At 41.6% G+C, this 13,359-nt stretch overlaps 2 protein-coding genes across 3 annotated transcripts in view; one reads left to right on the plus strand and one right to left on the minus strand.

Annotated features, from left to right (window-relative positions):
* The first annotated feature begins 777 nt into the window (after positions 1–777).
* On the plus strand, positions 778–7,657 carry LOC126390069 (asialoglycoprotein receptor 2-like). 2 transcript variants are annotated; one of them, XM_050044169.1, is made up of 6 exons: positions 778–993; positions 2,293–2,403; positions 2,487–2,621; positions 4,818–4,966; positions 5,129–5,229; positions 5,360–7,655. In XM_050044169.1, exons 1-6 carry the CDS (start codon positions 849–851, stop codon positions 5,505–5,507), a joined length of 789 nt encoding a protein of 262 aa, XP_049900126.1. In that variant the 5' UTR covers positions 778–848; the 3' UTR covers positions 5,508–7,655. The 2 variants fall into 2 exon arrangements, with proteins under 2 accessions (XP_049900126.1, XP_049900127.1); XM_050044170.1 differs by lacking the exon at positions 2,293–2,403 and having other exon boundaries at positions 5,360–7,657.
* Positions 7,658–8,920: 1,263 nt separating this feature from the next.
* LOC126390067 (asialoglycoprotein receptor 1-like) overlaps positions 8,921–13,359 on the minus strand; it is a 6,172-nt gene continuing 1,733 nt past the window's right edge. The window contains exons 4-6 of the mRNA XM_050044164.1: positions 11,999–12,162; positions 11,779–11,891; positions 8,921–11,096 (exon numbers count right to left, since the gene is read on the minus strand). Coding sequence (XP_049900121.1) covers positions 10,847–11,096; positions 11,779–11,891; positions 11,999–12,162 — 527 coding nt within the window. The 3' untranslated portion in view covers positions 8,921–10,846. The remainder of the gene's footprint in view (positions 11,097–11,778; positions 11,892–11,998; positions 12,163–13,359) is intronic.

The following is a 13,359-nucleotide window of genomic DNA, read 5'->3' on the forward strand; positions in this document are numbered from 1 at the left end:
TCTGTAGAAGTCCCTTATGATCTGGGGCCTCATGCTGAATTTCTTCAGGCATCGGAGGCCGTAGAGGCGCTGTTGTGCCTACTTGACGACCGCGGTGACGTGGCAGTCCCAGGTCACGTCCTCCTCGATATTCACCCCCAGATATTTAAAGGGTCCACCCTCTCCACCATTGAGCCATTGATGGTGAGAGATGGTCGGGCCTCCTTCCTCCTCCTGAAGTCAACAATGACCTCCTTGGTCTTTTTGACATTCAGGGAGAGGTGGTTGTCTCCGCACCACTGCTCCAGGTTGGTCACCTCCCTCCTGTAGCCAGACTCATCCCCACCGGAGATCAGCCCCACCACTGCTGTGTTGTCCGCAAACTTCAAAATGTGGTTTGATGTGGACTCAAAATGTTACTTGAGCAGGTGTAACAGACTAGGTGTGTGTTATAAGACATTGTGCTGCTGTCAGAGAACTGTCAGTTGAATTAAACAGTGGTTTTAGTTGTATAAAGGACCTACTGTTTATTAATGTGTGCAGAGATGTGTATATACAGGTGCAATACACATTTTTTTATACATACATGTTTAATGACTTTGAGCAGTGGTCAGTTACTGGAAGTGTGAGATTCAAAAATCCTATCTTGCTGCAGTAGCGTAACCAAAATGGAAAGCACCTCCATGCATCTACAAGAAAAACCATGACCATCATCCCACCAGCCCTCAGTTTCCTGTTCAGTCACATGTACTTACACTTCTGTGTTAGCACTGCCTTCTCAGTAGAACCACAGTTTAGATAATCATCATTTCTTACTTCTGCTTTAGGCACCTCAGGACCAAACTGAACTGTCAATACAGCTGAAAATCATGGATCAACAAGATATCTACATGAACGTAAAGAGACCAAGAGGTAATCCTGGCAAAAGGAAGAATTTGGTCAAAGGTTTCAAAAGTGTTTATGAGAATGAAGATAGGATCCAAACTCTAGAGCTGAACAGGACTGGACCTGCAGGTAATGAAAACATGCACAGAGGTACACATACTACACATACACATATTGACTGCAGGGTTGTTGTGAATATTCTTTACGCACACACAAACACTGAACAGATTTTAAAATAATTCAGGTGAACGAAACAAAGACTTCAGTGAGAAACCATAGTGTAAAGTGTGGGACGGAGAGAGCAAAGAAGTTAACCACAGCACTGAGTTTGTGTTTTTAATGTCCTCTGTTGTTCCCATGAGACCAATTCTGCCTCTGGGAAATATTATCAGGGATCATGCAACTGATTATTATTACTATGCTGATGACACACAAATATACATTTCCACATCACCCACAATCTCTCTCCCATCATGAAGTGGTAATGGTAGAGAGGATACACAGTATATTGATCTTCACTTCTACTATTGTCCATTTTACAGTTATATTCGGTTTTGTATTGAGACATCTAACTTAGCTGCACAGCTTTTCTTTTCTGTTGTATACTGCTGTAACTCCGAGGCGTTTGGTGTGAATAGGGAACAAACTGGAGTCTTTCACAGTCAGTCAGAACATGTGTGAATGTAGCACTTGTTTTTTTGGCATATTAATTAGTTGGCTGTAGAAGATATTTGACTTTACTGTTGGTTGACTATAGAAACATTAGCTCTTGATGAAATACAGAAATGTGATTCTGACAGAAATCCTTGGACATTTCACTGCTGTGAGACAGACAAAAAACATTTTGTGTTAGGGATATGACTGATGAATTCATGTCTAAAGTGTTTTGAGTGAGTTACACTTTGACACAGATTACTTGATGTGATCATTTTAGCTAACGTTCAGAACTGTAACTGTGCTTAAAAGGATGTGCTGTTACACAATACTCTCTTATCTTATTATCTTAACCAAAAAGAAAAAAAAGCTTTCAGCTACACGCCCACCAGCTGCTTGTTTTCTCATGGTAACATCTGCAACAGTGACTACATTCCACTACTCACACAACAGCACCACTGACAAAGCTGAAAGACATGTTTGATAATGATGATTGTGGAGGAACGCTTAGACCAACGTTGAACAGGTGTGGCGGGAGGGGGCTCAAAATCTGTTTGACTATCTGACAAGCAGTTCTGATGAAACATTCTGAACCTTTTAGACCATTAGAGTCTATGATGATTTTGGTCCTCACCTCTGGGACTTTTTGTCAGAGAAGATGTGAGCATCCAAATTTCTTTCAAGTTCATTAAAAAAGTTTCCTCTTCAGCACAGTATTTACATTCTGTAGCAAGTCAGATCAGACTGACATGCTTCCTTTACTCTTTATGTTAGGTGCTGGAGATACTAACAGGGCAAAGAAGAGTTCCTGCAGAGGTGCTGCTGTGTTTCTGGGTCTGCTTAGTCTTCTCCTCCTGGCTGGACTCATAACTATGATTTTCCTATGTGAGTGCTCTGTTAGCATGCAGATAAAACACTAAGCAGGTGATGCTGGTTAATAGTAATTGTTGTTTATGTGGCAAACACAGACACCAAAGGCGTCTCTGAGTGGGTTCAGCTGCAGAGCAGTTACAACAATTTGTCTGCAGAGAGAGACCAGTTGCAGAAAAGATTTGAAGCCATAACCAAGGACAAAAATGATCTGCCGACAAAGCTCCTCTCAGGTAATTCATTCTTACTTCTTGTGGGTCTAGGTTCATCTGTTTAAAATTCAAAATTGAATCTTTGTACTTTGCTGGGAATTCAACTTTTTTTGTGCATGAGTAAAAGTAGATTTTATGAGTGTTTTTTAATTTTTTTTTATTTCACTCATCTTTGTGGCACATGACGCTCAACTCGACTGTGTTTACCAGCAGCTGTCACTGGTTGTTGGCCATGAAGTGGTCAGTGTGGGTAATGGCTGCCCACGGTGGTTGATGTGGCTCAGATCACCATGCAGTCCACTGTGGGTGACTCCACATTGCACAGTGTCACTTTGTTCAGTTTTTGGCAGTATGAGAGCTCCCTCAGACTAATGTGATAACTGATGGATTTTTATGAAATGTGAGGATTTGTCGAGGATTTTTTTGCTTCTTTATCCCAAGAGAATGAACCCATTCGCCTGTGACAACCTAGTGACCTTTCCTTTCATACCGCCTTGCAAACTTTACATTTTTGGAGCAAAGTCATCAGTATGTTGTTCATTCTGTCCAAATGTTTTCACAAGCAATGAAGATGATTCTAGCTTGAAGACATCACTTGCAGGGTATTATACTCTCTACACTTATTACGCATGTTATTTCTATGTAAATGTTATTTACTGAAAGGACCAACATGAAAAAGAACATTTCAGGTCATTGTGTTTCAGCCGTGGATGGATTTTGAGACAATAGCTCCCTGGGCACAGACAAGTAGATGCCCCCCACCTCTCCTACATATGTGCGAGACCACAGACTGAGAGAAACATTTCCAGGCTCTTCGTGGTCATTTTGTGCCTTTTTGTAGTCATGTTGAGTCTATTTGTAGTCCCTTTTCATCTCTTTCTGGCTATTTTGTCTCTCTTTGTTGACTTTTTAAAGACTTTCTTCAAACAGAGGCTCTTATCCGGCAGGCTTCTTCAGGAATATCTTCATGGCTTCAGCACTCAATTTCATCCATCTAGGATTTTATGCAAGCAAAATGATGGCAAAGCAATGTGTAAAAGAACAGGAGGCAGTGGCTCAATTAGAATTATACACAGAATTGTAAGCTACTGTTTGTAAACACGCTCGCCAGCGAAAGTGAAAGTCCTATTCAGCGTTTTGCCCATGGACTGTGAAAATAAAGTTTTGCCTCACTGCGCTGTGTCTTGTGGATGCCTGCTGCTTACAGTCTGACACCTGGTTGCTACCTTTTTATATAGCCCTGACCTCACCTGCGCACCATGAGACCACAAGGGAGGCTGAACTTCCCTAAAATTTCATAGAAGAAATGGTCAAATATGCACTATTGAATTTACATTAAAATAAGTTCATTTTTAAAAAAATACATTTTCAAACGCGACCTCCTTGTCATACATTCTCGTGTCAGCACGGTGGACACGTAGCCTCCGAGCATTCCTATGAGACAGCGCTGAGCAGGTTTTTTCATGCAGCAAAGCGAGACGGTCATTGGATAAATGTTACAAATTCGTCACTCCCAGGGAGGCTCAGCTTCCCTGGGACCTAATGGAGTGGTAGGCTGGAGAGGATGCTCGGTGTATGCATGATGATTGGAGGAACTGTCTAAAAGGCTGAACCCCTTTGTGATTGACAGCACTTTGGAAATACACACCGGCATCGTCGCATTTCGAGCTCAGTCCCATGCAGATATTTGTGAGTGGAGTCTTCTGACAGAGTGCCGCCCGGAGTTCCCATAAGCCGTATAGCTCATTTTCACCATTTGTACAGTACAGTTCAGGAGTTTAAACCCATGAGTGTGGTTGAAAAACGGCTTCAATTAAATGTTCCTTTTATAAGTTACTGCCTCGCTACAATATGACAAATTTTATGATGTAAACTTAAAGTGAGCTTCTGCTGTTTGAAAGACCAGCAGCTGCCACTGGGGACACAGCAATAACCGTCCTGAACACAGAAAATAATAAGAAAGTAAAAGAATACAGGCATAGGGCAGTCTCTGCTAAAAATAGATTGCCATAAATTTCTAGTAGGTCATACGTGATGATCGAGAGGGATTACTTCTGTAAGAGTCTATACATTGTTTTTTGGAAAATCCTGCATAGTATATGTTCAAAGTAACATTCAGGGGGCTCCATTCAGGCCATTAATGAAAATGGATTATTATTATCATTTATGATGTCTCTGTTGTTCCTGAGCGTGTGTGTGTGTGTTTTTATGCTGTAGACACAGAGAAAAACCGTTGTGACAGATGGGTGAAGCTTGGCTCCAGCTGTTACTATGTATCTACTGAACAGAAGACCTGGACGGAGAGCAGAAAGGAGTGCCAGAGCAAAGGAGCTGACCTGGTGATCATCAATAGTGAAGAGGAGCAGGTGAGAAGATCACAAATCAACATCAGTTTAGCTCTTTTATTAACCTGAGCACATAGATTGTTGGACCATGTGTGAGCTCTTGGAGGCAATATGAGGTCTCCATTGGTGTCTTATCATACAACTATCATCTCTCATACATCTTTATATGTTTTTTTCAAACAGAAATTTGTCATTAAGTTCAACAAAAGAATCTGGATTGGGCTGACTGATCAAGATGAGGAGGGCATCTGGAAATGGGTGGACGGGACAGCTCTGACTGCAAAGTAGGCCTACATGTACAGTGCATGAAAAAAGAAAATGAAAAAGAGATTTCATCGCTACAAAAGCAACAAAATGGAAATGAAATGTGAAATTATAGAGAAAAGTAACTATTGCTTGATGATCTCCTCACAGGTACTGGTACGCTCCACAGCCTGATGATGGTGGGCAACCAGGAGTGAAAGAAGACTGTGCAGAGATGTACGTTAAAGGTTCTGATCCTTTATTAAAATGGAATGATATTCCTTGTTCACATCGTAACTACTGGGTCTGTGAGATTTAATCTGACAACCACATCACTGAGAGTTAGCCTGAAGTAAGAGAACTTCTTTAAATATTTTGTAAATTTATAAGGGGTCCTGGGCCATTCCTATGAGGCAAAAAGGGGACTATGTAATGTGCTTTAAAGCTGTTAACGGTTTGATAATAGTTTGATTATGATCTGATGCATGTCTCAATGAGAGTCCTACCCTATGAATCTGGTTATCATCATTTCTACCAATAGCTCTCTCAAGTAATAACAGAAACAAAATGTCACATTTTGTCGAAAAACCTTTGTTTCTTGTTTTTTTTTAGATGCAAAAATTGTTTCAATTAACCTCTGTCTAGCTGTATTTTTTTCCCGTCTTTATTTGATGCATTTGTGGCTATAATAAGCACAAAGAAAAAGGGATGTTTGTCCAGGTTTCAGTGTAAAGATTGTGGTTCACACAGACAGAGGTGTAGAACATCATGGCTGCAAAAATTGGCCCCACCGTCTCTCAAAAACAATCCATCGTAGAGAATTACTTAATATTTCAGTCTAACACTATTTCTATGATGATCTAAACCCTAATTAATTAAGACCCAAAATGGTGGTGGTTATGCCATAAAGGACATTGGAATGTTTGTATAATGTTTTCATTTTCCCCATGATGAATAAAAAGTTTAACAACCTCAAAATACACAGAAAGTTGCAATAGATCACAGGCATTTTCTGTCATCTCAGACTCATAATTGACTGGAATTATAAATCTTTTTGCAAATTAAGGTGACCATATTGCATCAATAAAACTATCCATCTACTTGCACCCTGATGACATGATGTACTGTATATATATTTATACCTTTACTCTTACATTTTCAGTATTTTTTAGTTTATATCCAGGGGTGGAAATCCCAGGGGGGACAGGGGGGACATGACCCCACCTGCAGTAAAGCTGTACCCCCCTAGAATAATTTGAGACACAATTAATAATTTTTGAACAATGCAGTAGTATTTATTAAAAGCACAATGTAAGCGGGGCTCATTATAATCGCGCAATAATGTGCTATTTAAATCTTAAAAGATTTAGTCCCCCCCTCTCATTCCTAGAAGTGGTATATCCCACACTCTTTCCAACAGGCGGGGCTAGGCTGGACCCGGCAGCCCACATCGCGCATCGCAGGGTAAGATGTACACTCACACAGACACAGTTTAAATTACACAAGTTACAACACATCCCATTTACTGTTACAACAAGCCCCAGGCCCAGGCTTATAATATAAACTGTCTGCAACATTTCTCCTGCATTGTTCAAAAGCCTACTCAATTATGAGTGCTGCTAAGCTAAAAGCTAATGATTAAGCTCAGAGTTTATTGATAGTCAGAGAGGACAGGAGAGAAAGAAGAGGGAGAGGACAGGACAAGTGGCGGAGCGGCTCGTAGCTAATGGGTACCTGTCTGTGGGCTCTCCACCTGTCAGTGAGACAAACATGAGAGACGTGCAGTTTAACCGACGAGGAGCAGTCATTACGCGCGACTATTACGCACGGTTGTGAGGTGCACAGCGGCAGATCTCACAGCACACTGTTTATAAACCAGTTTACCAGTTTAATTGCAGGAAATGTTTAGTTGTTAGGCCATTATAGTATAGACATTCACTGTATATCCACTTTTCTACATGTGGCTGCTGCTGGCTTGAGTCTTGACTCTCTCGTTACCAATAACTTGCAATGCTGAGATAAATGTTTGAAGTCCAAAAAAAAGTAATTTATTACGAACAGGTCAATGAAGCAGGTTTCAAAATTCAAAATACCTTGTAAACAAACAAAATATTCAGTATTATACATTGTCTTTGGTTACTTTTCTTTCAAACATTTTTTAAAGTTATGATCTCACTGCCGGTAAAAAAAACGAAAACAAAAAACAGAAACGGTTTGCTCCTGCAGCCAGCCAGAGACGAAGGATCCATTCCACACACCTGAGCCAGAGAATCAAGCAGATCCCTTGTAAAGTAACAGCACTTTCACTTGTTTAGCATTTGTTGCTCATATGTATTTATTATGAATAAATTTTTCATTTCTTCACCAAACACTGATAATCTGAGATGTTAGAATTGTCAGAAGCTTCTTAATGTAATCTCACAGTAATAAATTGCATGTTGATACAATTTCTGTTGATATGTCATTGTTGTTTGATTCATTGACAACAGTCTGATAGGTAACATATCAGACTTTTTCAAGGACAGATAATAAAGTCCCTGCAGTCGTCAACTTCACCAACAGTGTACATTTTGTCACCGCATCTCATTAGTTCTTGCCACTCCTACACTACTGTCATCCTGTCTCACATAGAAAGAGCAATGGAACTCATCCTTCCAGATATTTTCAGCTTGCTGCTGTGATGTAGCTGATGGATGTGGCTGAGTTTTCTCCTTTGCCATGTAAAACTTCTCACAGGTGATGTCTCCAGAAGCAAACGTATTCAGACTCACATGCTGTCAAATGGACTGCCAGCCTTCTGGCCTTCAGAAACAAATTACTCTTTTAGTTTCTCACTTAGTGCCTGGGAGGGAAACACGGCAAATTTGGGCATTTGTTATAAAAGCCTAGACCTGGTGACTTGGCAGCACTTGTTGTGTCTGATAACCTGAAATTGTGCTATTCTGCTCTTATTGAGTCTGACCTTTCCTTCAGCATTGGTAATCTGTAGCCTTAAAAACAAGAAGGCTACAAGACAATCAACAAGTTGGAAAAAGTGGTCAAGTCATGCTGTAAGATCACTGGTGTTACTTTGAATAACCTCCAGCATATGAAGAGAGGGTCATCTCTAAAGCTTGGTCTATTGTCTCAGACTCTCAACATCCCCTCCAAGTTAAGTTTCAGATGCTTCCATCAGGACGGAGGTTTTGATAACAATACCAATACAAAACAAGTTTTTACCTCACCTGTCCCGCCTCCTGAGTCTGTGATCCCGTGTTGCAACACACAAAAACAAATCAGAAGAAGAAGTAGAGTTGACAGAAAAGTATCTTTGCAATGGGAACACAAATGATTTACACACTGTATTATTCTGTATTTTTTGTCTTGTGTTCACTTCAGTAACAAGCATGTTATAGATTATATGCAGTGCATATAATGAGACAATAGATCTTCACAGATTAATGGGGACTGGAGCACATTACATTATTCTTGCAGTCTTAGCTGTTTATTCTTTCTCTATTAATCAATAAAAAAATGAAGGTTCAACAAGACAATCATCTACCAAACACCAATGCAGTAGTGTAGTGGAGAGTTTGTGTAGGAAAATGGGGTATTCCCACCTCTTTTTCAGGCTTACAGGCCTATAAAAGAAGCTCCTATGAGCCAAAAAGCCATCAGAATATACAAAAGAGTATACCCACTTTGTCCTTGTGGCAGCAGAAGTGAATAAATAAAGAGTGAAATGATCAAGTTGTCTTTTGTGTAATTTAATAAAGTGATAAAAACAGAATAATAAGAGTTAGAACAGAGTCATTTCAGAGTCTATTTCAGATGAAAGGTGAGAGCTCAGACACAGGGGCTCTAGTTTTGCAGACCGGGCGAGGCGGGGGCGCAGCACACCTGCGCTTCGCCAACTGGGTGTGGCCAGGCGGATTTTGTAAGTTTGGCACACCGTGTGCCTGGCGCAGCTACTCCTCTATCCCACCTCCGTCCCTCCTACCGGCGCAAGTCGGAAAGAGGGAGGAAAGAAGGCGTGGAGTGGGTTTTACACACATCACACCAATCAAATGAGCCCCTCTCCTCGCCCTTAAATGCGCCGCGCGAAGGCGTAATGAGAGTTTACTCAATTCGCCATGGCAGAAGAGAGCAGCAGCGTCAGACGGCCAAACTTCTCCCAGGAGGAAACTGATGTTTTGGTCCGGGAGGTCCAAGCTCGCAGTGTCCGAATATACGGAACTGCGAGCAGACCTCCACGGGCTGATGATGCAAAGGTAGCCTGGGAGGAGGTCACCACAATTGTAAATCAATGTTGCGTTTCTCTCGTGCGCGCGCGCTCTCTCTTTCTCTCTCGCAGTCTCACTCTGTTTCTTTTCTTTTGACTTTTCTAAGATGACAGATGCTGAATATATACTCCCTATCTGATGCTGTGGCTGTTTGTGGTTGGCTGAGAGGGATGTGAACTCATTAGTTTGCAGCTGTGTTAATCAAATCAGGTTGGGTTTCCATTACGCGTGCCAAACGGTGCCAATCCCCTTTGATCTGACATCAGATGTGACGGGACAGTCGATATAGAGATACATTTATGTGCTGATTGCAGATAGTTGCATTGAATAGTGGTTTGTAGGTATTTATTGCATCGTTAATGTGCCTGATATTCTGGAAACCTGCCTGTGAGGTTTTGGTGACGTGTGCGCACTGTCCGCCCATCAGCCAAACTTCGGCTTACACCGGCTGCGCTCCCCCTGTGCTGACAGTAGACGTGGTTTCAGCTGGCGAGCTTTTAGCGCACCTTCAGCGAAGCCTTTTGGCACGAAACTGTCACTGCACCAAGCTGGATCTGTCGACACCTCCCCCTGCTGCGCCGCCACACCGATCTCAGTGCACCTCGGTCTGCCAAACTACCAAACTGAGCGCGTCTCGGGTTGCGCTGCTCGAAACTAGCTCTGCGCGGGGTTCACCACCCTGCGCCACCCTGTGCCGCGCCCGGGAAACTAGAGCCCCTGGAGTGTCCTCTGTAGGTCTGACTAAGAATCACAGATTCAGTCACATAATATAATTAAAACTTAGAAGTGCACAGAAAAGGGAGGCAAAGGGAGGCCTCTAGTTAACTGATACATGTCATGAGAACAGCTACAAAGCAAGCTTCTCATACACAAATGAAAACTCCCAGGACACAGTTAACTTCAGGTACCATGAAGCCTTATACACATGAGGAAGCACAATACTACGTCTATGGTAATTAATTTTGATCCCATCCATCCATCTACCTAATAGTACACCCACCTCATCGACTACCACTACACCATTGCAACAATGTATGACATACATATGATTTAGCACATAAAGTGCCACAAAATATCTTGATGCAATACAAAGTACGTCACAAAGCATACTACCATAGTCTCCAAAAGTATTGCCAACCTGCACAAATTGGCTAACAGTTTGTTTAAAATACATCAAATTCATAGTTGCCTTCAGTTCTAAATTAAATTTGCTTATATTTCCATATTTCAGTTTGTCACTGATGATTTTTTCTATTATTGTGACAATCAGTTTTTATTCAGAATGGTTTCAAATGTGAACATCTTAGCTCTGCTGCATGCAAAAGCACATTAAGTCATTTGCACGTGCATGAACAAACACATAATAATACGCTCCTGAGCAGTGGTGTCGCCCAGTTTATTGCATCTCTGGGAGCATCTCTCTCTCAGCCTCTCTCTCTAGCTCTAGATTTCTTTCTCTCTTTTTATCCTGCTCAACCACGGACACATTACGCACACGTGGACACAGCTCTCTCTCACACAGCCAGCGCCGCTGGACTCGACAGGGGGCGTCATTCCAGTTGGCCTGGACTGGGTTGAGGTGATACATCTCCACACAGTCCTCTACCTTGGTGGGACTGAGATCCGGCTGTCCAGACTGCCAAAACCTAAATGACAGCACAGTGATGAAGGTCGGAGAGATTCAGTTTGAATATTCATGTTAGATGACTGGACTGATACCAGTTTGTGTAACACTATAACATCATAGGGGCCTTTGTGACCATTCAACCAGATGGTTTAGAGTAATATTAATATATATACATATGTTTCTCATGCCAAAACTGAAATGGGTGTTTTTGTCAAGACCGTGTCCCATCTCTGTGTGTCACCTTGGACCCAGTTCCCCCTTTTGGTAGGTTTTCTCTCTCCTGTTGGTTCTATTAAAGTTAATCACATTTTGAGTTGGGTCTAATTATCCTCAGGACGAGTTGCACTGGGCCCAAATGGAAGATTTAAATGCCCAAACTGAAGCAAAAAAAATTAAAAAAAATATAGGAAAAAGTGAATTACAATTCATGTTATATGTAGCCTTTTTCCATTCTGTGCAGGAGGAGGAACATGACATTTTTCAGATAGTCTGTCTCATGTACTTCTTTCAGAACAAAGGGATAGTTTCAGCCTATATGTCACAAAGTTATTTTCATTAGATCAGACCAGATAAGGTCTCTTTAAAAAAAATTGGTCGGTTTCAGATCTAGTCTAAAATTTTAGACCTGTGAAGATCTCTTAACCAGTTCTAATTTACTCGGCCTGCCCAGCATAAAACTACAGAGTTATTTTAAATCTTACGATTTGGTCAGCTCAGATCCATCCACCCATGTCCACCTGTTGGTCCCTTTTGTGTCACTAAGACCGATCCAGAACAAGAGGTCAGCATCCCCATCCAGACGGTACAAGGCCCTCTGTTGATTGAGATCACATTTAATTTGACTTCAAAAGTTCTCCTTCGACCTCAAGAACTGCAAACACTCATGCAATCAGACTCAGTCACAGATTTACTGCACTGTACCTGCTCCTGTTCGCTGTTGATCACCACCAGGTCAGCATCTTTACTCTGACAGTATTTCCTGCTGTCCTCCCAAGTCCTCTCCTCAGTGGAGAGGAAATAACAACTGGAGTTAATCTCACTCCAATCTGCAGGACACTGCTGAGAGGACACACAACCACTCGGCACTGGAGGATGAAATAAACAAACAACACATCACAAATTAGACTCTGAGGAATTGAATGGGGAGCTGTAAATACAAATAAGACTCTGAATTTGACAATTAATGTAATCTGAAGACAATAAATATTAATATGATATTGTCTATCTGTGACTTTAAAACACTAACTGTAATTAGCACCTACAATACGTAACAGACTGTAACTACAACTGTACAGTGATCAGTTGTAAAGATATATTCACAGGGTCACTGCTGGTCATTTGAGTGCCCTAAGTGTTATTGCTTTGTTGTGCCTGAATGGCCTTAAACTGGGAGAGTTAATGCAATACGTATGATTATGACTGATGATGATAATATTGGCTTTTTGGATGCCCCCTCTGGCACTAGAGCCTTCAGCACAGCACATGTGTGTACCCGAAGCAGTTTCTTACATGTGGTGACTCCTGGTGCTGCTATCTGAAAAGACCCTGCAAATCAATATTTGTCCCTAAAACACAGCCAAAAATGTTAAAGCTTTCATATTTGTGGTCTAAATGGAAAAGGTTATTCGAAAAGTAAGAAGAAGAAAAAAACTTCACTAAACAAGAAAGTTGATGATTTTGATCTCTGCTTGCAACAACAATAGTTTCTTTGTAACCACAAGAAGTGCTGGGTCATTAGGTGGAGATGTCACCATGACCAAACTGACAAGAAAGAGGAAGAAATGAAGAGGACCTAAAGTTAAAGGGGAACTACGCCCAGTTTCAAAAATCATATGTCATTCCTATGGTCCAAGACTACCCTGGAAATCCAGAGTTCTCGCGAGAGCACAATTTGAATTTGCTCAGCGAGTCACTCTGGCAATCAGTAATGATGCTCATTACCTATGCCCAGGCGGGCCAGGGGCGAGCTAAACAGATGACGAAAGTGCTGCAACGACGAAGTCTGGAATCAGTCAGTAAACATTGCAAGATGGCTACGGATGAACACCAGTTGTTTGAAACGGCTTTGGCCGCTACAATGAACGAGTAAGACTTGGCTTTGTCTCTAAAAGAGGAACAGAAGACGGCGCTCGAATCTTTCCTTTGCAAGAAGGACGTTTTTGCTGTTTTGCTGACCGGATACGGCAATAGTCTAATCTACCAGTTAGCTCCGCTGGTAGCTAAGCGTATACGTCACCCCGTGTATTGTTCTGATTGGTGGTAGTGTTATCCAATTGCGTGCA

This window comes from Epinephelus moara, chromosome 5 (genome assembly GCF_006386435.1).
Source record: "Epinephelus moara isolate mb chromosome 5, YSFRI_EMoa_1.0, whole genome shotgun sequence".
Classification (NCBI taxonomy): domain Eukaryota; kingdom Metazoa; phylum Chordata; class Actinopteri; order Perciformes; family Serranidae; genus Epinephelus; species Epinephelus moara.

Coding starts and splice junctions, on each gene's coding strand:
- LOC126390069 (XM_050044169.1), top strand. CDS start 849: ATGGATCAACAAGATATCTACATGAACGTAAAGAGACCAAGAGGTAAT. Junction 2,404..2,486: donor CATAACTATGATTTTCCTAT/GTGAGTGCTCTG, acceptor TGGCAAACACAG/ACACCAAAGGCGTCTCTGAG. Junction 2,622..4,817: donor GCCGACAAAGCTCCTCTCAG/GTAATTCATTCT, acceptor TTTATGCTGTAG/ACACAGAGAAAAACCGTTGT.